Genomic DNA, 26268 nt, shown 5'->3' with positions numbered 1-26268 from the left:
GCGGGACGCCGCTGTGCGCACAAGCAGTCGAAATCTAGTAGACATAGACTGTTTAAGGCTACACATGCATATGTTCTCGATCACAGGAATTTACATGCACTAAAGAACTGGCTATATTTCGGTAGTAAGCGATTATTTGTATCACCAGTATTTCACACCGAACTATTACATCTATATGCCAGAGGATCGATTACAAGCCGACCAGTATAATCGACAACGAGCGATTATTCCAAGAGACTAAAATTCTGCATTGGAAAAACGCATTACTATCAGTGAATAATACACCATTCGATAATATCGAATATCCGAATTTATGGTTTTAATTATTCGTATATTGGGATCTTATTCATGTTGATTTTATTATTCTAACCTCACCACCAGTATTCTCTGCTAAATTTACATTAGTGTTAAACATTATACCCTTTGTTGAATTTTAGAACATTGTCGAATTTTATATCATAGTAACATAGTAACATAGTACATAAGGCCGAAAAAAGACATTTGTCCATCCAGTTCGGCCTGTCATCCTGCAAGTTGATCCAGAGGAAGGCAAAAAACCCCTGTGATTTTCTGTCAATTTTATATTGTGTAAATCACTTATTATATTATGTTCAATAAAAGATCCCCACTTCCATTCTTTATTTAGTAATGGTATTATATCGATTACCATATATAAAGATTGGTATAGCACAATTCAGTGCTGTCATCTGCTGGCCTGAATTGTAATATACAAGTTATAAACCTAGAAGTCTAGTACCGACTTATTACTGCAAGGGGAGGCGTTCCTGAATTCTTGGCTCCTCAGATGCTGCGGTCAAATTACCAGTCGCAGACATTTGGCCCAGGTGTCTGCTGTGTCAAACAGCAGGTACCCGGGGTCTATGGCATCCGCTACACTCCAGACTTTTAAAGTTTAAAGACTCGACATATGATGTAATAGTACATGTTGTGAAGGGGTTAATCAGGTGAACTACACCTATGTTTCTATGCAAACAGCTGGAAAGGAAGTCACTGGTGTTAGACTCCCTTTAACTTGGAGTTACATTTTAAGAAAAAAATATATCCTGGGTTACCTTCATCAGTTTCCAATGGCTGATCAGCAAGTGCCTGCTCCAGGGCAGGTGAGACGGTGCCCATATCTGGCTGTGGGCTTAGTTGTAAAATGGTCTCTTGTTGGGCAGCTACGCTGTTTGTCTGGTGAAGGCCAGCTCCTTCTATTTCTACTTGTATTTGATTAGCTACATGGATTTGGTCTACCGTGGTCTCCTCTGGAGCTGCTGGTTGATGCTGCTGGAGTTGATGCGCAACTTCGTACCTAAAAGTAATAGAAAAGCTTGTAAATAGACACTGGGTTGCAAGAATTTTATGTCTGTCTGTTTTCTTGAACGTTCTGACTTTTTACCAATTAAAAAGGTGAAATGAAACAGAATTTGGGAAAAACAAGCAGAATTCTTATTGAAGTCTGTATTAAAGGCAAGCTTAAAAATGCTCATAACTGGAGAAAAGTTACTAGCAAAAGTCAGCTGCTCTACCTGCATAAACCAATGCACGGATGCTGATAAATTATGTATATTGCGTAGTAATATCTGACCTGCTGTCAACAACAATGCTGATGCAGGTGCTCTTCCCATCTGATCTTCAGGTGATTAAGGGTTTGTTAATATACAATGAATACAAGGCCACATGTACATGTGTTAAAAGCACTGCAATCAACAGCAAAAATGCACAATAAATCTGCAACACATAGTTGATAATCCACAGCCTTCAAACCTACGTTTTTTTCCCCCCCACCGCGATTTGTAAAACTTCATTACAATACAGTATACTATACTTTATTGAGGTTTTTCAGCATGGAATCTGCATAAAAAATCCAGAACAATTTCACCACGTGCGAGTGTGGCATTAGGGTTGTGTCAAGAGATGAGAAAATAGATTTTTACAAAAATCACATTTTGTTACAAATTTCCCAAAAGGTTATAATTTCGGTGAACCCCGAATATTTGTGATTTGTCCCCCACAAGGTACTATTGCTGCCCTGGCATTAAAGAACTTGAAAGTGGACGGATATAGTCCTAGGAGATCTCAGAGTGCCTTACATGACTTTTCAGGGCGTCGAAATTGACGGAGCTGAAATAAACTTTAAAAAATTTGTTAGTTGTGTCACATGTTTAAAGGGGTTGTCCGGGTTCAGAGCTGAACCTGGACACATACCCCCATTTTCACCAAGGTAGCCCCTCTGACATGAGCATTGGAGCTCTCCCTTGCCCTGTGGTGGTTGGCGCAGGGCAAGGGCTTCTTTTGTTCATATTTTTGCACTGCTAGGCATAGGCTTCCACCTAGCAGTGTTCCTGGTGATGTTACAGACACTAATGGGTGGGCTTTAGCGATGCCCTAGCCCCCTGATGTCACCGGCCCTAGCCATTAGAGCCGGTGATGTAACCGGACACACTGTTAGGCGGAAGCCTCAATCTAGCTTACCTATGGACAGCCCTGTATGTCACTGGATCTCCAGAAAAAGCCCTGGGAAAGCATCGGAGCGTAAAATTATCCAATGCTTATGTCAGAAGGACTGCCTGGGTGAAGAGGTGGATATGTCAGAGCTAAACCTGGAGAACCCCTCTAAAGCCTGTCTACACAATCCTTATAGGGGAATTGCTGTTGGGAAAGGGAACCTAGCACATGTACATATTATCTTCACAAGGTTCCCTCAGTAGCCACAGGCGGCGCTTCTACACTATGTACACCAGTGAGTCATGGAGGAAATGGTCACCGTCACTGGCCACCTATAAAATGCCTCATCAGGCCAAGCATCCAGCGTACAACTGCATCTCCCCATATCAGAGACAGTATGCCTGGACAAATATACTAAGCACCAGACAGGGAAATGATGATGCACAAAATTACAAGCTGTGTGATATCACCATCTTAGATCTCAGCCACTGCAAATCTGTATGCATTTGCTTGCTTTTGAAATAATTACAAAGTGCTATGTTTCTATGGTTTTTGTAAAAGAGGCAAATTCCCAATCGGCAGTTCCCCATCTATTACTTCAACCCTGAACGGCTTTTAAATGATCCCTTGTAATAACAAGTGGCTCTAAAAGCCCTTCAATCAACAAGACCAAGGAATTTTGATCCAAAAGTAGGACTACTGGAAGGCGCCACTTACGGAAAAGGAGGTCATTCTTGTACTTCACTCATTTTAAATTAATAACTACATTCTGTAATTTTCTAATCTGCAATAATTTCAAAATCTTCTTAAATCCAGTATTTGAATAAAGAAGAACATAGGGCAGAACAATTGCTTGAAATCATACTGCCAAAGAGACATGACATCTTAATGCAGATACTTCTGACAGAAAGAAAGAAGCCGAGTAGTAATCAAAATGGTTGAGATGCTATGAGAACAACACTTGTTCTGGGCTCCCATGTCAACATTTAATACCCAAGTACCATTTTCCCATTTTAGGTGTTTTCAATAGTGGTTCACATTACCCTGCCCTTTCTGTCAAGCTAGATGTACTCATCACCATATGACAATAATTATTTTGGGAGAAGTGCATGGGAATAAAAGCAACATGTTGTTCCAAGCTATCACTGAAGGTCTGAATATGACAAAACACACAAACATCTTAATAACCTTCATGTACTATATAGCGTAAATGGACGCCAAGTACAATAGTGGCTGTGGCTCGGTTTAGTAATTACAGAGACTGCAATTAGACCAGAAAGAAATAGCAGAAAAGGCCTCACAATGAAAGCTTTTATGAAATCGGGGGGAAAAAAACAAACTCTCCAACGTAATTTTGCATTAGTACAGCATTGCATTTAGATTCTAGTTATGCTCGAGTGGGTATAAGTGTACTGTTCTGATAATACATCAAGAATAGCTACATAGACATATACATAGATCCAGAGCTGAACCTATTACCCTGAATCATAGTATGCCAAGTATAGATTTTCGCCAATACTCTGTATTTCTAGGAAGACATCCAGAACGCAAAGTTCCACAAATGAAAGAAATCCTTTCTAAGGCAGTAGATGCCCCCTGGTTATGGTTACAGCCCTATATATAAAATTAGACTGCTCTCTGTCCTGACCATTTATATATTAGCACACAGTAATTAGGTCACCGCTAAGCTGTCTTTTCTCCAAACTGAAGTCTTAATTTTGCTAATCTTTCTGGGTGCTGTAATCCACCCATTTCCTTAATTACATTTTATACCAGATTTATCAAATCACAAAAGCCCAAGATTAAAGAACCATCCCTACAAAAACATGAAAACCAACCTTTTAGTATAAATCTCAATAATCCTGCACCCCCAGTTTTAATTCACCCAGGATACCTGTGGGTGAGATTTGGTAGGGGGGTTTCTCAACCACTGTTTGTATACGCCTTGAAGTCAGTAGAGATGCAGTCAGGTCCATAAATATTGGGACATCGACACAATTCTAAATTTTTTGGCTCTATACACCACCACAATGGATTTGAAATGAAAGGGACAAGATGTGCTTTAACTGCAGACCATCAGCTTTAATTTGAGGGTTGTTACATCCAAATCAGGTGAACGGTGTAGGAATTACAACAGTTTGCATATGTGCCTCCCACTTGTTACGGAATCAAAAGTAGTGGGACAATTGGCTTCTCAGCTGTTCCATGGCCAGATGTGTGTTATTCCCTCATCATCCCAATTACAGTGAGCAGATAAAAGGTCCAGAGTTCATATCAAGTGTGCTATTTGCATTTGTAATCTGTTGCTGTCAACTCTCAAGATGAGATCCAAAGAGCTGTCACTATCAATGAAGCAAGCCATAATTAGGCTGAAAAAAAACAAAACAAACTCATCAGAGAGATGGCAAAAACATTAGGCGTGGCCAAAACAACTGTTTGGAACATTCTTAAAAAGAAGGAAGGCACCAGTGAGCTCAGCAACACCAAAAGACCCGGAAGACCACAGAAAACAACTGTGGTGGATGACCGAAGAATTATTTCCCTGGTGAAGAAAACACCCTTCACAACAGTTGGCCAGATCAAGAACACTCTCCAGGAGGTAGGTGTATGTGTGTTAAAGTCAACAATCAAGAGAAGACTTCACCAGAGTGAATACAGGAGGGTCCACCACAAGATGTAAACCATTGGTGAGCCTCAAAAACAGGAAGGCCAAATTAGAGTTTTCCAAACAACTAAAAAAGCCTTCACAGTTCTGGAACAACATCCTATGGACAGATGAGACCAAGATCAACTTGTACCAGAGTGATGGGAAGAGAAGAGTATGGAGAAGGAAAGGAACTGCTCATGATCCTAAGCATACCACCTCATTAGTGAAGCATGGTGGTGATAGTGTCATGGCGTAGGCATGTACAGTGTCGGACTGGGGCACCTAGGGCCCACCAGTAAAATTTATTTTGGGGGCCCACCGTACGGATACATTCAAATATAATACATATTTTAACAAGTTTTTTATATGAACATAGACTGGTTGAGGTGCTGTACATTGTATATATGTATGTAGTGCAGTAAGTCTACTGTGTTAAGTGCCACTTGTGCAGGGGGTGGGAGAATAGGGGCCCACCTTGCTCAGGGGCCCACCGGGGGATTCCCCTGTACCCCTGTGGGCCAGTCCGAGCCTGGGCATGTATGGCTGCCAATGGAACTGGTTCTCTTGTATTTATTGATGATGTGACTGCTGACAAAAGCAGCAGGATGAATTCTGAAGTGTTTCGGGCAATATTATCTGCCTAGATTCAGCCAAATGCTTCAGAACTCATTGGACGGTGCTTCACAGTGCAGATGGACAATGACCCAAAGCATACTGCAAAAGCCACCAAAGAGTTTTTTAACCTCCTCAGGACCGCTGTATGCAGGATTGCGTCTTTGCGGCGGTCCTGTTACTCTGGGTGGACGCGCCGGTGCGTCCTCTCGCGAGACGTGAGATTTCGGGCAAAGCCAGCCCGCGCATGCGCATCGCGGGCCGGCAAAATTTAAAAGACAAGTTCGTCATCAACCTGCCAGCCAATGATCGTCGCTGGCAGGTTGATGATTTTTAAAAAAAACAAATCAGAAGCCAGTTAACACATCATATTTGTAAATATGATGTGTTAAATGGCTTCTCTGCTCCTCTGCTGGTCCTTTTGGTCGGTTGGTGCCAGCAGAGGAACACACATCACTGTGAGTACCCACCAACACCACACTTAGCCCCCAGATCACCCTCCATCACCCCAATTAACCCCTTGATCGCCCCTGTCAATCACCTAGTGAAAGGGAAAAAAGTGATCAGTGTAAACTGTCCCTTTTTTTTTTCCACTGGTATTGACTTACAGTTTTAGGATAGTTTAGGTCCCTTGGTTAGGTAGTTAGCGATCGTTTAGCGCCCAGCCCACCGCAACGCAGTCACTTATTCGCTGATCAGCGTATCGCTAATCAGCATTTGTACTTTTATAGTATCTGTAAGTGATCAAAACTGATCACAGTCAGATCTATAATTGTATTAGTGTCACCTTAGCTCGCCCTCCACCCAAAACGCAGTCTTTGCCCGATCAGGCCTGATCGGTCGCCCACACGTGCGTTCGCCCAAGCCTGCCCCGCAGCAGTGACAACATTTTTTTTGTTTTTTAATCACTGCACAATCACTTTACAAGCGCTGCGGCGATAAAAAAATCTGGGACTTGGTGTCACCCTTATTTGGTACCATCTTTATGTGGACAAATTTTACACAAATGTGCCCCTCTTCAGGCATTTGTTCCTAGAACAGATTGGCTGCTGTGGCACCACGCGACCTAGTCGCCGGGGCTTCCCCCAACGGCTCGTTACCACCCATCTTGCAAGGGGGGAGAGGGCTGCCTTGTGTAACGAAGAACTGCTCGCTGTGAAATGGAGAGACAAGCGTGACATTTACATGCTTTCCTCCATTCACGCAGACACGACAATCCAAATTGAACGGGCAACCAGTGTCATTGAAAAGCCCCTCTGTGTCCACGACTATAATGCACTCATGGGAGGGGTGGACTTCAATGACCAGATGTTGGCTCCCTATTTAGTTTCCCGATGCACCAGACACTGGTATAAGAAGGTGTCTGCATATTTGATTCAATTGGCTGCATATAATAGTTTTGTTCTCTACAGTAAGGCTGGGAGAACAGGATCCTTCCTCAAATTTCAGGAAGAGATCATCGCGAACCTCCTGTATCCAGGAGGTTCCGTGGCCCCAACCATCAGTGTAGTAGTGTAGTGAGCCGTCTACACGAGTGACATTTCCCCAGTGTCGTTGCTGGTACCTCAAACAGACCGGCACCCCGAAAAAAATGTCGTGTCTGTAGCAGGAGTGGAATAAGGCGTGACACCCGCTATTTCTGTCCTGACTGCCCTGACCACCCTGCCCTATGCTTTGGAGAGTGTTTCCAGAAGTACCACACACAGGTACACTTAGCATAGGGATTGCATCTCACAGGACAGGCACACAGGGCTATTAGGGCCCTTTCACTCACAGCTGCTGCAAACCTCTCCTTTCACCTGGGATAAAGTGCATAATGTGCTTCGCCATATCTTTGGGCGATTTGCGCTTTGCACATTGTCCCATGGGGAAGGAGAGGTTTGTCCTATAAAGGTAAAAAAAATAAAAATAATAATCACCGGTAAGCAAAAAAGTTAACGTTCAGTTCAAAAAGTTAAATAAAGTTTATATGTTCTGTTCTAAAGTTATTATAAAGTTAATAAAAAAATTTGCGTTGCGGCCTGGTATTTTCTTTTTTGTTTTGTTTTTTTTACCTTCCAGGTCAACTAACCGATCGACTAGCTGCAGCACTGATGTGCATTCTGACAGAAGCATTGCGCTGCTGTCAGATTACACAAAAGTCGGTGTATGCGGCGCTGCAAGACAAGATTTCTCCTCTGCAGTAAAAGATACGTTTGCCGAGGCATATGAGCTGAGGAGGCGGCGGTGTTCATATGCTTTGGCAAACATTTTGTATATAAAAAAATAAATAAAAAATCCCGGCAATGATTTATTCATTCACATCGATTGATGTGAATGGAGAAATCTGGTTTGCCAGGGCATACGAGCTAAGTGGGTATGGATGTTGGGCGGAGCTCCTATGTCCTGGCAGACGCCTTTCCCCTCCTTTTTTTTTTTTGGGCAGAGATTTTTTCATCCACATTGATCGATGCGAATGAAGAAATCTGTGCCGTTCATTTTTTCTTTCAGCCCAGAGGCTGAACGGAAAAAAAAAAATCTCATTACCTGTATGCTCAATATAAGGAGAATAGCAGAAACTCCTAATGCTGGCCATACATGTAATGATTGTGGAGACCCTCAAATGCCAGGGCAGTACAAACACCCCACAAATAACACCATTTTGGAAAGAAGACACCCCAAGGTATTCGCTGAGGGGCATATTGAGTCCATGAAAGATTGAAATTTTGGTCTCAAGTTAGCGGAACGGGAGATTTTGTGAGAAAAAAAATTTTTTATCAATTTCCGCTAACTTGTGCCAAATTTTTTTTTTCTATGAACTAGGCATGCCCCTCATTGAATACCTTGGGGTGTCTTCTTTCCAAAATGGGGTCACATGTGGGGTATTTATACTGCCCTGGCTTTTTAGGGGCCCTAAAGCGTGAGAAGTAGTCTGGGATCCAAATGTCTAAAAATGCCCTCCTAAAAGGAATTTGGGCCCCTTTGCGCCCCTAGGCTGCAAAAAAGTGTCACACATGTGGTATCACCGTACTCAGGAGAAGTTGGGGAATGTGTTTTGGGGTGTCATTTTATATATACCCATGCTGGGTGAGAGAAATATCTTGGTCAAATGCCAACTTTGTATATAAAAAATGGGAAAAGTTGACTTTTGCTGAGATATTTCTCTCAACCAGCATGGGTATATGTAGAATGACACCCCAAAACACATTCCCCAACTTCTCCTGAGTACGGCGATATTACATGTGTGACACTTTTTTTCAGCCTAGGGGCGCAAAGGGGCCCACATTCCAAAGAGCACCTTTCGGATTTCACAGCCAATTTTTTACAGATTTTGATTTCAAACTACTTCTCACGCATCTGGGCCCCTAAAATGCCAGGGCAGTATAACTACCCCACAAGTGACCCCATTTTGGAAAGAAGACACCCGAAGGTATTCCGTGAGGGGCCTGGCAAGTTCCTAGAATTTTTTATTTTTTGTCATAAAGTTAGCGGAAAATGATGATTTTTTTTTTCCTTACAAACTCTCATATTCCACTAACTTGTGACAAAAAATAAAAACTTCCATGAATTTACTATGCCCATTATGAAATACCTTGGGGCGTCTTCTTTCCAAAATGGGGTCACTTGTGGGGTAGTTATACTGCCCTGGCATTTTAGGGGCCCAGATGCGTGAGAAGTAGTTTGAAATCAAAATCTGTAAAAAATGGCCTGTGAAATCAGAAAGGTGCTATTTGGAATGTGGGCCCATTTGCCCACCTAGGCTGCGAAAAAGTGTCACACATGTGGTATTGCCGTACTCAGGAGAAATTAGGGAATGTGTTTTGGGGTGTCATTTTACATATACCCATGCTGGATGAGAGAAATATCTTGGCAAAAGACAACATTTCCCATTTTTTTTTATACAAAGTTGCCATTTGACCAAGATATTTCTCTCACCCAGCATGGGTATATGTAAAAATACACCCCAAAACACATTCCCCAACTTCTCCTGAGTACGGCGATACCACATGTGTGACACTTTTTTGCAGCCTAGGTGGGCAAATGGGCCCACATTCCAAAGAGCACCTTTCTGGATTTCACAGGCCAGTTTTTACAGATTTTGATTTTAAACTACTTCTCACGCATTTGGGCCCCTAAAATGCCAGGGCAGTATAACTACCCCACAAGTGACCCCATTTTGGAAAGAAGACACCCCAAGGTATTTCATGATGGGCATAGTGAGTTCATGGAAGTTTTTATTTTTTGTCACAAGTTAGTGGAATATGAGACTTTGTATGAAAAAAAAAAGAAATCATAATTTTCCGCTAACTTGTGACAAAAAATTAAAAGTTCTATGAACTCACTATGCCCATCAGCGAATACCTTAGGGTGTCTACTTTCCGAAATGGGGTCATTTGTGGGGGTTTTCTACTGTCTGGGCATTGTAGAACCTCAGGAAACATGACAGGTGCTCAGAAAGTCAGAGCTGCTTCAAAAACTAGAAATTCACATTTTTGTACCATAGTCTGTAAACGCTATAAGGCCTCTTTCACACTTGCGTTGTCCGGATCCGGCGTGTACTCCACTTGCCGGAATTACACGCCGGATCTGGAAAAACGCAAGTGTACTGAAAGAATTTGAAGACGGATCCGTCTTCAAAATGCTTTCAGTGTTACTATGGCAGCCAGGACGCTATTAAAGTCCTGGTTGCCATAGTAGGAGCGGGGAGCGGTATACTTACAGTCCGCACGGCTCCCGGGGCGCTCCAGAATGACGTCACAGCGCCCCATGCGCATGGATGACGTGCCATGTGATCACGTGATCCATGCGCTTGGGGCGCCCTGACGTCACTCTGGAGCGCCCCGGGAGCTGCACGGACGGTAAGTATGCTGCTCCCCCGCTCCCCGCTACACTTTACCATGGCTGCCAGGACTTTAGCGTCCAGGCAGCCATGGTAACCACTCTAAAAAAGCTAAACGTCGGATCCGGCAATGCGCCAAAACGACGCTTAGCTTAAGGCCGGATCCGGATCAATGCCTTTCAATGGGCATTAATTCCGGATCCGGCCTTGCGGCAAGTGTTCAGGATTTTTGGCCGGAGCAAAAAGTGCAGCATACTGCGGTATTTTCTCCAGCCAAAAAACGTTCCGTTCCGGAACTGAAGACATCCTGATGCATCCTGAACGAATTTCACTCCATTCAGAATGCATTAGGATAATCCTGATCAGGATTCTTCCGGCATAGAGCCCCGACGACGGAACGCAGGTGTGAAAGAGCCCTAACTTTTACCCAAACCATTTTTTTTTAAACATTTTTTTTTTATCAGACATGTAGAACAATAAATTTAGCGAAAAATTTATATATGGATGTCGTTTTTTTTGAAAAATTTTACAACTGAAAGTGAAAAATGTCATTTTTTTGCAAAAAAATCATTAAATTTCAATTAATAACAAAAAATTTAAAAAATGTCAGCAGCAATGAAATACCACCAAATGAAAGCTCTATTCGTTTGAAGAAAAGGAGGTATAATTCATTTGGGTGGTAAGTTGCATGACCGAGCAATAAACGGTGAAAGTAGTGTAGTGCAGAATTGTAAAAAGTGGCCTGGTCATTAAGGGTGTTTCAGCTGGGGGGGGGCTGAGGTGGTTAAAGTAAAGAACTGGAATGTTATGCAATGGGCAAGTCAATCACCTGACCTGAATCCGATTTAGTATGCATTTCACTTGCTGATGGGAAAATGCCCCAAGAACAAGCAGGAACTGAAGACAGTTGCAGTAGAGGCCTGGCAGAGCATCACCAGGGATGAAACCCAGAGTCTGGTGATATCTATGTGTTCCAGACTTCAGGCTGTAATTGACGGCAAAGGATTTGCAACCAAGTATTAAAAAGTGAAAGTTTGATTTATGATTATTATTCTGTCCCATTACTTTTGGTCCCTTAACAAGTGGGAGGCACTTATGCAAACTGTTGTAATTCCTACACCGTTCACCTGATTTGGATGTAAATACCCTCAAAGTAAAGCTGACAGTCTGCAGTTAAAGCACATCTTGTTCATTTCATTTTAAATCCATTGTGGTGGTGTATAGAGCCAAAAATGTTAGAATTGTGTCGATGTCCCAATATTTATGGACCTGACTGTACATTTGTGACACCTTAGATCATGTCCCTGTAATCTATGGTCCCTGTGTCCATGGTTCTACAAAATACAGGAAAGTTCAATAAGCAGAACCTGTGATCAACCTGAGACCTTATATCAGCCAGGACATGAAAGAGGTCTAAGGTCTCATTCCATATTTCTTCAGGTACACAGGGATAACTCTCAGTCTTGGACGAGTGAATAAAATAAAGAGGGTAAAGGATTATTGCAGACACAGCTCAAAATTCGACTTTTAGCTTTTTTCTACTTTTAAAGGGAGTCTGTCACCAGCAATTCACTTTTTTAACCCTTCCCACAGCTCCCTAGCATGCATACAGTTAATCAAAACGTTACCTCTGGCATCTTTCCTGCTGTTCTAAATCCATCAAAAACGATCTTTATAAGATATGCAAATGAGGGCTCGCAAGTGCCCTGCTTGCCCAGCCTTTTCATTGCGTCCCCCCGCCCCTTCCTACCCTCCGCCCACCCATCCTTTCCCTCTGACCGCCTTTCTCATAGCTGGTCCGTCCGTCGGCCGGCGCATGCGCACTGCGATGCCCATTCCTTGTACGGCATCACAGTAACTATTGCGCATGCGCCGGCTAACTACGCGAAAACTCAAAGGAGGCGGTCTATTGGTGCATGCGCATTAATTACTGTGATGCCTTACAAGGAATGGGCATCGCAGTGCGCATGCGCCGGCCGGAGTGCACAGGCGCGGGATATCGGCGGAATAACAAGCTATGAGAAAGGCAGTCAGAGGGAAAGGATGGGCGGGCGGAGGGGAGGAAGGGGCAGGGGGACGCAATGAAAAGGCTGGGCAAGCAGGGCACCTAAGAGAGTAACGCCGCCCCTGGGCACTTGCGAGCCCTCATTTGCATATCTTATAAAGATCGCTTTTGATGGATTTATAACAGCAGGATTGATGCCAGAGGTAACGTTTTGATTAACTGTAGGCATGCTAGGGAGCTGTGGGAAGGGTTAAAAAAGTGAAATGCTGGTGACAGACTCCCTTTAAAGTTAAAGGGGTTGTCCCATGAAAAAATATCCCACGGTTTTCAAACCAGCACCTGGATCTGAATACTTTTATATTTGCATAAAAAAAAATAAAAGTAGTAAAGCCACGGAGTTATTCAATACAATGTATCAGTGTAGCGCCTCCTGCTGTTTTTTTTATTTCTTCTTTGACCTGTTCACTGAGATGGCCGCACATGCTCAGTTTCATCCTTCAACTGCCTCCTGAGCTGTGATAGGGAGAGCATGGACACGCCCCCTGAGCTGTGATAGTGAGAGAACTGCAGAAGAATGGACACGCCCCCTGAGCTGTGATAGGGAGAGCGCTGCAGCAGAAATGACAAAGGCTCCTGGCTAGCAGAGCAATGAATGGAGAGATCTCTGGATCCACGTGAGGTATCTGGCTGGTTCTAACTTTGTAGCAGCTCATTGACACTGCATTCTGCTATTTAGTCTATGATCTACAAGTACATCCAAATCCTTCTTTGTAAAGTGTTGCCCCCTTGCTTAGTACAGTTTTCTTCATTCAGTGCATGGTGCTCTAGTCCTCAACATAGCTGCTGATGGAGGGGCATGTGACCTGACATGTCCATCAGCAGGTGCTATTGAAAACCAAGACATAAGGGAAACTATTGCATGCGTGGTGTTGTGTTGAGCGTATTTCATTGGAGGCTGCTATTGGACATGTTGGGCCACATGTTCCTCCATCAGCAACCAAGTTTATCAAAAGAACGCTGTGCTTCCCATGAAGACGACTGTAGGTTACAATGGGGCGGCACTTTACCCAGAATCAAGTTGACGGCGAACTGCTATAATGCTGTTTCCAGCATTTTTGTTAAAGTAATTTCTTTCTGATTGCTTTCATATCTGGCTGGCAGAAATCAGAGAGGTAGAGATTAACAAAGGTGACAGGGCTTAACATTCTGTCTTCAAGGAATGGGCAAAGATCCTTCGATAGCTAATAGTCTCACTTCCAAGCACAGAATTGTACCTGTCTCATGGTACATCTATAGATGATTCTATATATATATGTGTGTGGAGTGGACCGAAACATTGCTTTCTGGTCATTTGAAATATACTTTTTTATACACATTTGGGAAGTGCTGTGGAATTTTTTTCTTGCAATTTTTTTTGTATATACACATATATATATATATATATATATATACACACACACACACACACACACTTAGGATAGGTCATCAATATCTGCTCGGTGGGGCCTGACACTCCAGCCGATCAGCAGTTTAAAGAAACCATGGCGCTCAGTTCTGCAGCCTTTTCCTAGGTCAGTGATGTCATATTCATGGGTCAGATGGCCTAGGGCTAGGCGCAGCTCATTGCCACTCAAGCAAATGTGCCTGAGCTGCAATACCAAGCACAGCCGCTATGCAATGGACAGTACTGTGTCTGGTACGCTGCGAGAAGGTTGTGGTGCTCATCTTGATGACCTATCCTGAGGATAGGTCATCAATAATAAACACTGGTAAAATCCCTTTTAGCATTGTCACAGGCAGGTCTTAACATGCAGTTTGGAATGGCAGGCCAGGGAGCCTTCACAAGGTTGGCACCCCACGATTTTGCCATGGGGGAACATCAGAGATCAGAGGGAGTCATCTCTGACTAACTGCTCAGATGCTATGGTTGCTACTGATCACTGTATCTGAGGAGTTAAATGACTAGGATAGGAGTTACCTCTGATCCGGTCACTGAGGACAAGAGTAAGCTGTATTACACAGCCGACACCCGCCACCCGCCACATATAGAATGGGCTCAACTTGTGGGCAAGCTCCATACACCTCTTGTGTACTTCAGACGTACAGGTATGTCAGAGAGCGCCGAGGGGTTAAAATCACACATATAAAACTTTTATACTGAAAATGGACATATTAATTCAACAATAAAAAAAACAGCAAAAATACTTCCGGTCCACCTGACTGATGTTTCACCAGATACTAGCCTTCAGGTAAGTGTCTGGCAGTCCTAGGTCTATGGGAGAATATGTTGTGAGATCTCATGCTGGGATAAAGAGGACTGCTTGATAAACCAGGCTATACTAAAAACAGAAGAGCAACGTCTACACAAGGTTGGTTTGTAAGCAGTAACCCAGACTACACATAGGTCTCTAGGTATACACAAAACAGTAGGGTACTTTTTATCCCAACTGTTGCCAAGTTACTTTATTTTGGATTGGATAGAAAAGATCAATCCTCTATTTCCTCAATCCATTGACAATTAACTTCTGGGCTGGCTTAAATAGTCACAATTTTTATTTATTTCCCCCTTTCGCTCCTGTAATTTTCCCCTTGTTGGCAGCAGAGGGTTGGGGAGGGGTAGTAGGTATTATAAATGTGATTGCCAAATGGCTTTTCAATTTTTTTAAATTTATAATAAAATGCATTAAAAAAAAAAGTACATAAATGGAGTGTGATCTTGGAAACAGTGGAGAGAGATTGAAAAAGGAGTGGCGAGAGTAATGCAAGTTGGCAGGCTTACGACCAGGTCCAGGCTGACGCTCCACTGCATTTGTAACCTGTTAGGGTCCATTCACACGTCTGCAAATGGGTCGGGAACGGGTGCAGACCGATTCATTCTCAATGGGACGGAAATGGATGTGTAGAGCACACTATGTGCTCTCCGCATCCGTATTTCCGGAGCGCGGTCCCGATCTTCCGGTCCGCAGTTCCAGAAAAAAATATAACATGTCCTATTCTTGTCCGCAATTGCAGACAAAAATAGGCAGTTCTATGGGGGTGCCAGCCGGGTGTATTGCGAATACACTACGGACGTGTGAATGGACACTTGGTGAATTAGGAGGAAGGAAAGGTCTGCAGTACAAACAGCGGATCTTTGATGGAGGTTTCACATAACTACTGTACACGAGGATCAAAGAGTACATTGGAACAGCTTAATTAATCACGGATTGCTAAAGACGACCAAAGCTGTAGCAACGCCAAACATCTGGCACAAAATAGCAGAACGTACACGAAGAAACTGTACAAAATTGCAAAAATAAATCAACCAAGATTTACAAATCACTTGGATGCCATTTACCTGTGAGTTTTCATGTGCTTTTTGCAATTTAGAGAGGTTTTAAATGTTTTCTGACAATAAGGGCACATATATGGTCGTAAGTCATTATGAATACCCATATGACGCCGGAGGCTGCCGCTGGTTGTAAAAGCTCCATTGCATATAGGACACTTATGGGATCTTAATCCTGTGTGAGTCCTAACGTGAGCTTTCAAAACGCCAGATGATGCAAAGCCTCTTCCACACTGAGAACACTTAAAGGGCTTTTCACCGGTATGAGACCTAAAAGGCGAAAAAGAAATCTGTTATTTTCATGCAATGTTTAAAAAGGCATATAATAAAGCAGATTTCTCTCGCCACTAACTCTGTCCCTGCATAGAAAATCTAGGGGCACCGTCGTGTTTCATATTTGTCTGGAGATTAGCTTTAATAAAATAGGATTCAAAATAGATTTGTTTTTACCGGATATGCTGTTTGAGGTGGCAGGACTTCTTATAAGCTCGATGACAGTAGTAGCACTTGTAGGGTCGATCAGCTTCATGCGTATAGCTATTAATAAAGTAACTCTGGATAAACTGACTGTTCCGTGAAATGGGCTGGATGAGGCCTAGGTGAGCAAGAAAAGGAACATTTTGAACTATTAGCATACAAATCAGCAGGAGAATTGCTATATGATATATACACCAATCAGTCAGAACATTAAAACCACTGGCAGATGAAGTGAATGACATTTTCCCGTATCAATGGCACCTGTCAAGGGGTGGGTTATATTTGGCAGGAACTGAATATTCTGTTACTGCTTTGAAAACAGAAAAAATGAGCAAGCGTAAGGATCGGAGCAAAAGATCTGTTTTATGATCGACTCGGCATAGCTATGTGGCTACGGAATGGAAGCCATGATGCAGATTCACATTACAGTACCGGGGGGGGGGGGGGGGGGTGGCAACCATCTTCCTGGCCTGAAACACAGTTATGTATTGAATGAAGCCTGGATACAAATTGAGCTGTATAATTACAGAACTGCATTTATATTACTTAACCCCCTGAGGATGCAGCCTAGTTTGGTACTTAAAGCACAGCAATACTTAGCATTTTAAAAGCCATAACTTTTTTATTTTTCCGTCAGCATAGCCATATGAGGGCCACCAGCCCAGATGTCTATAACGTAGAGATCCAGTTGCGTTAGTTAGACAGACAGTAAGGGCTGTTTCACACGGGCGGATGCCGTGCGTGACATCCTCTGCGTGAATGACAGCCAAGACCCGATGCGGACAGAATAAGCACGGAGCAGTAACATGATTGATAATGCTCCGTGCCTCTCTGTGACCTCTTTACTACAAAATCACAGTGAGATAAAGTTATCACTGTGATTTCGTAGTAAAGAGATCACAGAGAGGCACGGAGCATTATCAGTCATGTTACTGCTCCGTGCTTATTCTGTCCGCATCGGGTCTTGGCTGTCATTCACGCAGAGGATGTCACGCACGGCATCCGCTCGTGTGAAACAGCCCTAAGAGTTTCTTCACATCATGATATAGCGCTCGGGAAAATCTCCCAGTATATATACACTAAGTGTATCCATGGGGCTCCATTCACCTACCTAAGGTCAAAACTGTGTTCTTTTGACTTTTGTTGGTTTATCCTTTATCTTTTTACTGTATAGCGAATCGCAGTCAACTATATTTTTCAATGAAGAACCATTCCGCCCAAAAAATTTAATACAAAGCAGATTTTTTTTTTTTATTTACAATGAAAGCCTATGAACAACATATTACACTGTATGCCTATACAAAGGGATATGTTGATAATATACAATACATTGGGAATTATTCCTGTGGTATAAGCCAAATGAAGGCTGAAAACATTCACTGATGAGCAAAATCTATTGGCTAATACTTGGCAAACAAAAGGGACAAAAGAAATTAAATGGGGATCCTGGACAACTAATAATTCCAATGGAAAATCCAATTTTGTCAGTATCCCATCTAGTGAAAATGACAATATCTCAGTATTGGGGGGAAAAAAGGATTCACAGTATTTGTTCAGGATAAAGGTAGAATGTCATTTGGGACATAAAGCTGATAATGCTACGGTTTACAGCACCATCTGTTTCAATCCATGTATATTTAAAGATCTCTATTACATATAAAAGGATAGTAAATTTTGCCAATAAACTTCTCACTGTTTTAATTTTCACTGCTGATGTTCTGATGCAGCACCAGGGTCTTGGGTATGTCACAAAATGACTTGGACTGCCCCTTTAGCCAATAAGTGACTGAGGAAGGTCACTACTGCAGCCAGTAGTAGATTGACCAGGAAGCAGAGAGCAGTGGGGACTACCGCAAGGACCAGAGCAGTGTTGGAACAGAAGCCACTGGGGATTGGTGAGGAGAATAATGTTTTTTTTTTTTTTTGGTCAGAATATGCCAACAGAACTTTTTAATTTTTTAGGCTAGTTTCACATATGTGTTAAACCTATCCGGAAAGCTGTTCCAATAGAACGGCCTACCTGAATTCATCGTTTCCAGCATAGCATGGCGTTCACTGCCGGGCTCACTGACCACAATGGGAACTAACAGGGATCCGGATGGTTTCTGGCATGAGTGCCTGGATTCGGCCAGACAAAAACTGGATCCAATTATAGTTAATGAGGTTTGGTGGTGCTCTGGCCCTTTCCGGCTATGTGGAAAACAATGAACTTTGTCAGGCTTTCCTCTGCTAGATAGTTTAAAAGGGGTTGACTCACTTCAGCAAGAGAGTTTTAATACAAGCCACTTACTAATGTATTGTGATTGTCCATATTGCCTCCTTTGGTGGCTTGATTCATTTTTCCATCACATTATACACTGCTCGTATCCATGGTTATGACCACCCTGCAATTCATCAGTGGTGGTCGTGCCTGCACACTATAGTAAAAAAAATTGCCAACCTCTCTGGTGGCCAGGACTCTGGGAGCACACATAGTTTAGTACTTTTTCCTATAGTCTGCAAAAACGACCACCACTGATGGATAGCAGGGTGGTCGTACCCATGGAAACGAGCAGCGTATAATGTGATGGAAAAATGAATCAAGCCAACAAAGAAGGCAATATGGACAATCGCAATACATTAGTAAGTGCCTTGTATTAACTTTCTCTACATGATAAATGCCAAGTGACACAACCCTATCCGGCAGAGGAACATCCTGCTGAATTTCATAGTTTTCCACATATGTGAAAAGTAGCCTTTAAAGTAGTAAAACATAAAAAAAAAAAACGATATGGTATTTCCCCGATTGTACTGACCTAAAATGTAATTTTTACCATGCAGTAAACACTGGAAAAAACAAAACCCTACATGCCATGGCGGAATTGCATTGCTTTTTCACACCATCACCCCCCAAAATATTTTAATTAGACAATATCTTAGATGCACCCCAAAATGTTGCCATTACAAAATACAACTCATCTGCATAAAACAAGCCCTCATATGGCTATGCTGACGGAAAAATAAAAAAGTTATGGCTTTTGAAATGCTAAGTATTGCTGTGCTTTAAGTACCAAACTAGGCTGCATCCTCAGGGGGTTAAGTAATATAAATGCAGTTCTGTAATTATACAGTTCAATTTGTATCCAGGCTTCATTTAATACATAACTGTGTATTCCTTTATGAATGTTTTTTTTTTTTTTTTTTTTTTTTTTAAGAATGAAACCTTTTTCATCATAGGCCTCTGTTTGGTTCATTATGGCTATCTGTTCTAAGATCCAGAATTTCATTCACTGTGTCTGTTGTTGGGTCTAATCCTACATAATGATCTGTATTATTCAGTCTTTCTTCTGTGTCATATTTCTTATGCTGGTTACCTAGTAACACTATGAGATGCCTGCTATTTTTTTTTTTTACCATCGTCTTTACATTTTCGTAAATATAGGTCAATGGGGACTCAGTTTACAGGGAACCTGTCCGTGGCGTTTTAGTGATTAAACCGCTGGCATGATGCTTGTGAATAACACTGTAGCCATGCCCTGGTTTAAAATGGCAGTTTCACGTTTAAAGGGAATTGGTCACTCTGATTTTGAACTATTAGCTATATTATATTAATACATGAGTAGTACTGCATAGACGGAGTCCTGATCACTATTTTTTATTTTCCTTCTGCCCCCTGTTCCCCTGCTGTCAGCACTCAGAGCTGCGTTGAAATACATTGTCAGGACTGCTGTGCATGCGCAAGTCCTCTCTATTCTGTTAGAACAGCACAGCTGTGGATTTCAGTGCAGCTTTGAGTGCTGACAGCAGGGAAGCAAATTTAAAATAAATAGTGATCTCTACTCCTTATCTGCAATATTACTCATGTATTACTGTAGATAATAGTCCAAATCGGGGTGACAAATTCCCTTCAAAGAGCTGAACCCGGACATCCCTCCATTTTCACCCAGGCAGCCCCCCTGACTTGAGCATGAAAGCAGTTCATGCTCTGATGCTCTCCTTTGCCCTGTGCTAAATCGCGCAGGGTAAAGGCATTTTTCGGAGATCCAGTGACGTACCGGGGCTCTCCATGGGGCTGCCAGAAAGCCCGGTGACGTCACCGGCCGGCACTGATGGGTGAGATTTAACGCTGCCCTAGCCAGTAAAACGGCTAGGGCAGCACTAAAGCCCACCCTTTACAGCCAGTGACGCCCGGCAGTGTGTTATTGAAAACAAAAGAGACCTTGCCCTGCGCGATCTAGCGCAGGGCAAAGGAGCACATCGGAGCATGAGATGCTCTGATGCTAGCCTCAGGGGTCTGCCTGGGTGAAAATAAGGATATGTCCGGGTTCAGCTCTGAACCGGGACAACCCCCTTTAACCACCTCCCGACCGCCTAACGCACCGATGCGTCCGGGAGGTGGTTGATTTGTTCCTCCTGGACGCATCGGCGCGTCATCTCGCGATACCCGAGATTTCCTGTGAACACAGGAACAGAAGGTAAGCGAGTGGATCTCCAGCCTGCCAGCGGCGATCGCTCGCTGGCAGGCTGGAGATGTGATTTTTTTTAACCCCTAAAGGTATATTAGACGCTGTTTTGATAACAGCGTCTAATATACCTACTACCTGGTCCTCTGGTGGTCCCTTTTGTTAGGATCGACCACCAGAGGACACAGGTAGGTCAGTAAAGTCGCACCAAACACTACACTACACCCCCCCCCCCCCGTCACTTATTAACCCCTTATAAACCCCTGATCACCCCATATAAACTCCCTGATCACCCCCTGTCATTGATCACCCCCCTGCAAGGCTCCATTCAGACGTCCGTATGATTTTTACGGATCCATGGATACATGGATCGGATCCGCAAAACACATACGGACGTCTGAATGGAGCCTTACAGGGGGGTGATCAATGACAGGCGGGTGATCACCCATATAGATTCCCTGATCACCCCCTGTCATTGATCACCCCCCTGTCATTGATCACCCCCTGCAAGGCTCCATTCAGACGTCCGTATGATTTTTACGGATACATGGATACATGGATCGAATCCGCAAAACACATGCGGACGTCTGAATGGAGCCTTACCAGGGGGGTGATCAATGACAGGGGGTGATCACCCATATACACTCCCTGATCACCCCCTGTCATTGATCACCCCCCTGTAAGGCTCCATTCAGACGTCCGCATGTGTTTGCGGATCCGATCCATGTATCCATGGATCCGTAAAAATCATACGGACGTCTGAATGGAGCCTTACCAGGGGGGTGATCAATGACAGGGGGTGATCACCCATATACACTCCCTGATCACCCCCTGTCATTGATCACCCCCCTGTAAGGCTCCATTCAGACGTCCGCATGTGTTTTGCGGATCCGATCCATGGATCCGTAAAAATCATACGGACGTCTGAATGGAGCCTTACCAGGGGGGTGATCAATGACAGGGGGTGATCACCCATATACACTCCCTGATCACCCCCCTGTAAGGCTCCATTCAGACGTCCGCATGTGTTTTGCGGATCCGATCCATGTATCCGTAAAAATCATACGGACGTCTGAATGGAGCCTTACCAGGGGGGTGATCAATGACAGGGGGTGATCACCCATATACACTCCCTGATCACCCCCCTGTAAGGCTCCATTCAGATGTCCGCATGTGTTTTGCGGATCCGATCCATGTATCCGTAAAAATCATACGGACGTCTGAATGGAGCCTTACCAGGGGGGTGATCAATGATGGAGGTGATCAGGGAGTCTATATGGGTGATCACCCCCCTGTCATTGATCACCCCCCTGTCATTGATCACCCCCCCCCCCTGTAAGGCTCCATTCAGACATTTTTTTGGCCCAAGTTAGCGGAAATATATATATTTTTTGGTTTGTTTTTTCTTGCAAAGTCTCATATTCCACTAACTTGTGTCAAAAAATAAAATCTCACATGAACTCACCGTACCCCTCACGGAATCCAAATGCGTAAACATTTTTAGACATTTATATTCCAGACTTCTTCTCACGCTTTAGGGCCCCTAAAAAGCCAGGGCAGTATAAATACCCCACATGTGACCCCATTTCGGAAAGAAGACACCCCAAGGTATTCGCTGAGGGGCATATTGAGTCCATGAAAGATTGAAATTTTTGTCCTAAGTTAGCGGAAAGTGAGACTTTGTGAGAAAAAAACAAACAAAAAAATCAATTTCCGCTAACTTATGCAAAAAAAATAAAAAATCTATGAACTCGCCAGGCCCCTCATTGAATACCTCGGGGTGTCTTCTTTCCAAAGTGGGGTCACTTGTGGGGTATTTATACTGCCCTGGCTTTTTAGGGGCCCGAAAGTGTGAGAAGAAGTCTGGGATCCAAATGTCTAAAAATGCCCTCCTAAAAGGAATTTGGGCACCTTTGCGCATCTAGGCTGCAAAAAAATGTCATACATCTGGTATTGCCGTACTCAGGAGAAGTTGGGGAATGTGTTTTGGGGTGTCATTTTACATATACCCATGCTGGGTGAGAGAAATTTCTTGGCAAAAGACAACTTTTCCAATTTTTTTTATACAAAGTTGGCATTTGACCAAGATATTTTTCTCACCCAGCATGGGTATATGTAAAATGACACCCCAAAACACATTCCCCAACTTCTCCTGAGTACAGCGATACCAGATGTGTGACACTTTTTTGCAGCCAAGGTGGGCAAAGGGGCGCATATTCCAAAGTGCACCTTTCGGATTTCACCGGTCATTTTTTACACATTTTGATTGCAAAGTACTTCTCACACATTTGGGCCCCTAAATTGCCAGGGCAGTATAACTACCCCACAAGTGACCCCATTTTGGAAAGAAGACACCCCAAGGTATTCTGTGAGGGGCATGGCGAGTTCCTTGAATTTTTTTTTTTTTGTCGCAAGTTAGTGGAATATAAGACTTTGTAAGAAAAAAATAAAATAAAACAAAAATCATCATTTTCCGCTAACTTGTGACAAAAAATAAAAAGTTCTATGAACTCACTATGCCCATCAGCGAATACCTTAGGGTGCCTACTTTCCGAAATGGGGTCATTTGTGGGGTTTTTCTACTGTCTGGGCATTGTAGAACCTCAGGAAACATGACAGGTGCTCAGAAAGTCAGAGCTGCTTCAAAAAGCGGAAATTTTTGTACCATAGTTTGTAAACGCTATAACTTTTACCCAAACCATTTTTTTTTTTTTGCCCAAACATTTTTTTTTTCATCAAAGACATGTAGAACAATAAATTTAGCGAAAAATGTATATATGGATGTCGTTTTTTTTGCAAAATTTTACAGCTGAAAGTGAAAAATGTCATTTTTTGGCAAAAAAAATCGTTACATTTCGATTAATAACAAAAAAAGTAAAAATGTCAGCAGCAATGAAATACCACCAAATGAAAGCTCTATTAGTGAGAAGAAAAGGAGGTAAAATTCATTTGGGTGGTAAGTTGCATGACCGAGCGATAAACGGTGAAAGTAGTGTAGTGCAGAAGTGTAAAAAGTGGCCTGGTCATGAAGGGGGTTTTAGCTAGCGGGGCTGAAGTGGTTAAGGCAGAATTTGTTTTTATAAAACAGTCAGATGCTGCTCACCAACAGTCATCTAGGCTCTGCTCACAAGTAACCATGGCCTCTCTGTAAGCATGCCCACTCTTCCGTGATTGACATTCTGCTCAGCTACAGCTATCGTGTATCAGGGAACAAGGACATTGCGACAAGTCACCACTGCAGCACCATCCAGATGACTACTGGTGAACAACGTGCAATGGTTTTAGAACTTCCTTTTTCTACCTAATAGTAATACTGCCAATTTTTATTCACAAGCACTGTAATTTCATGGTTTAATCACTGAAACGCTACTGAGAGGTTCCCTTCAACCTCGTATCCTGCTATTTCTGTTTTGCAACAGAGGGTGTTTTGCGACTCAATGTACAAGAAGTCTAAAATGTTCATCCATGTAAGACGGCATAACAATCTGGAAACTGTCACAGAAAGTACAACCACAATATATGCTAAGAAATGCATAGTCAATGGTCTCTGCCCCAGTGCAAGCGCTACGTCGTTCTTCCCCGTCTGCTCACCCACCATTAGGCCTCTTTCAGTAATGGCTGATGCACTGACCCAACTCAAAGTTATGATACTGTCAGTTCCTGGCTGACCGCGGCTCTACTGTGCTATTATATGAGTACACTACAGTAGACCAGTGGCCGGGCAGAAAGCTAAGCATCAGTCATGATGATGCTGTGAGATTGGGTCAGAGGAGCAGAGTTCGCTCTGGGAAATGCAGCCATCACAACAGCAAGTTTCCTGGACCTAACAAACTCACATGAAGTGAAATCGCATGCCTAGTTCCCAACAGTCCCGAATTTGCTAGGATTGCTCAGAATTTTCACAGACAATCCTGGCAAATCTGACTTGTCCCATCTCCAAAAGAGGTGTGGCTTGTGTAAACCCCACCCAAAAGTGGGCATTACCAGGTTGGAGGTAAGGCTTAAATGTAGGTATGCATGCACTTGGAACAACAGTGTCTTATACCCATCTTTGTTACATTCTGCTGAAAATGAAATGACAATTTACCGAGATCGGTGATGAGGATCGGTTCCTGCAGTGGGACCTCTGACACAGAGATACTACTCTTCCCAGCACGCACTTTGCCAGGCTTGCGCTGTTGTCGTAATTTTCTCAACTCGCACTGTTTAAAATGTGAAGCAATATGCGTTTTCCTGTGGCCTGAAGTGCGAAACTTCTTATCACAATGAGGACAAGCAAAAGGTCGGACACCTAAAGTTTAATATAGAAAGATAAAAGAAGGTAAAAATAAAGTCTTAAAAGCAAATATAAAACAGATATGAAGCATTAACAAAATCTTCACCATGAAGAAGAAGTAAACAAGAAGAATGAAGATCACACAGGATTAGGTAACTTTACGGTACATGGGTCGTATGGCATTTCATGTAATGTTTGTCAACAGTGTCGCAATGTAACACATGACATTGCGTGATGTGCAGGGGCGTTGCTGGGGTCTCAAAAGATCCGGGCCTCAAGCCCCAATAAATATGGCCCAGTTCTCTAACATCACCCCCTCCCTAGCCGCCTCAAATATGCATTCTCATTTAAACATCACCCCCTCAACATACAGTCCCATGTAAATAACATAATCCCCTCCCACAGCCGCCTCCAACACACAGTTTCACGTAAACAACGTCACTGCCTCCCCAAGCCCCCTCTGACATACAGTCTCCTGTTAATAACATCACTCCCTCCCACAGCCACCTCCAACATTCAGTCCCATGTAAATAACATCACCCTGCCCCAGCCCCCTCCATCATTCAATCTCATGTAACATCACTCCCTCCCACAGCCTCCATCAACATACAATCCCATGTAAATATCATCCTGCCTCAGCCCCCTCCAACATTCAGTCCCCTGTAAGTAACATCACTTCCTCCCACAGCCGCCATCAATACAGTCCCATGTAAATAACATCACTCCCTCCCCAGCCCCTTCAACATACAGTCCCATGTAAATAACATAATCCCCTCCCACAGCCGCCTCCAACATACAGTCCCATGTAACCAACATCACTGCCTCCCCAAGCCCCCTCCAACATACAGTCCCATGTACATAACATAATCCCCTCCCACAGACCCATTCAACATACAGTCCCATTTAAATAAAATCACCTTGCCCCAGCCCCCTCCAACATTCAGTCCCATGTAAATAACATCACTGCCTCCCACAGCCGCCATCAACATACAGTCCCATGTAAATAACATGACCCCCTCCCCAGCCACCTCCAACACATAGTTCCATGTAAATAACATCCCTCCCTTCAGCCCTAACATACAGTCCCAGTTAAATAACCACAACTCCCAGCATTGCTCTGCCTCTCCCTTCACTTACCTCTCCTCATGTAACAGAAATCACTACAGCTTCTTTCCCAGGACTTCTCCTCTTCACTGCCGTCCTCTCCTGCA

General features: G+C 43.3%; 1 protein-coding gene across 6 annotated transcripts in view; it reads right to left on the bottom strand.

Annotated features, from left to right (window-relative positions):
• ZNF236 (zinc finger protein 236) overlaps positions 1 to 26268 on the bottom strand; it is a 155383-nt gene that overhangs the window by 73515 nt on the left and 55600 nt on the right. For all 6 annotated transcript variants that reach the window (XR_006390038.1, XR_006390037.1, XM_044294179.1 and 3 more), the window contains exons 12-15: positions 24869 to 25072; positions 16313 to 16457; positions 15872 to 16132; positions 1074 to 1315 (exon numbers count right to left, since the gene is read on the bottom strand). Coding sequence is in view for 4 of the 6 variants with exons in the window: in XM_044294179.1 (XP_044150114.1) it covers positions 1074 to 1315; positions 15872 to 16132; positions 16313 to 16457; positions 24869 to 25072 (852 nt within the window). In the remaining 2 variants the exon portion in view is untranslated. The remainder of the gene's footprint in view (positions 1 to 1073; positions 1316 to 15871; positions 16133 to 16312; positions 16458 to 24868; positions 25073 to 26268) is intronic.

Source organism: Bufo gargarizans, chromosome 5, assembly GCF_014858855.1.
Source record: "Bufo gargarizans isolate SCDJY-AF-19 chromosome 5, ASM1485885v1, whole genome shotgun sequence".
In the NCBI taxonomy this organism is placed as follows: domain Eukaryota; kingdom Metazoa; phylum Chordata; class Amphibia; order Anura; family Bufonidae; genus Bufo; species Bufo gargarizans.
This window is presented reverse-complemented; position numbering and strand designations above follow the sequence as displayed.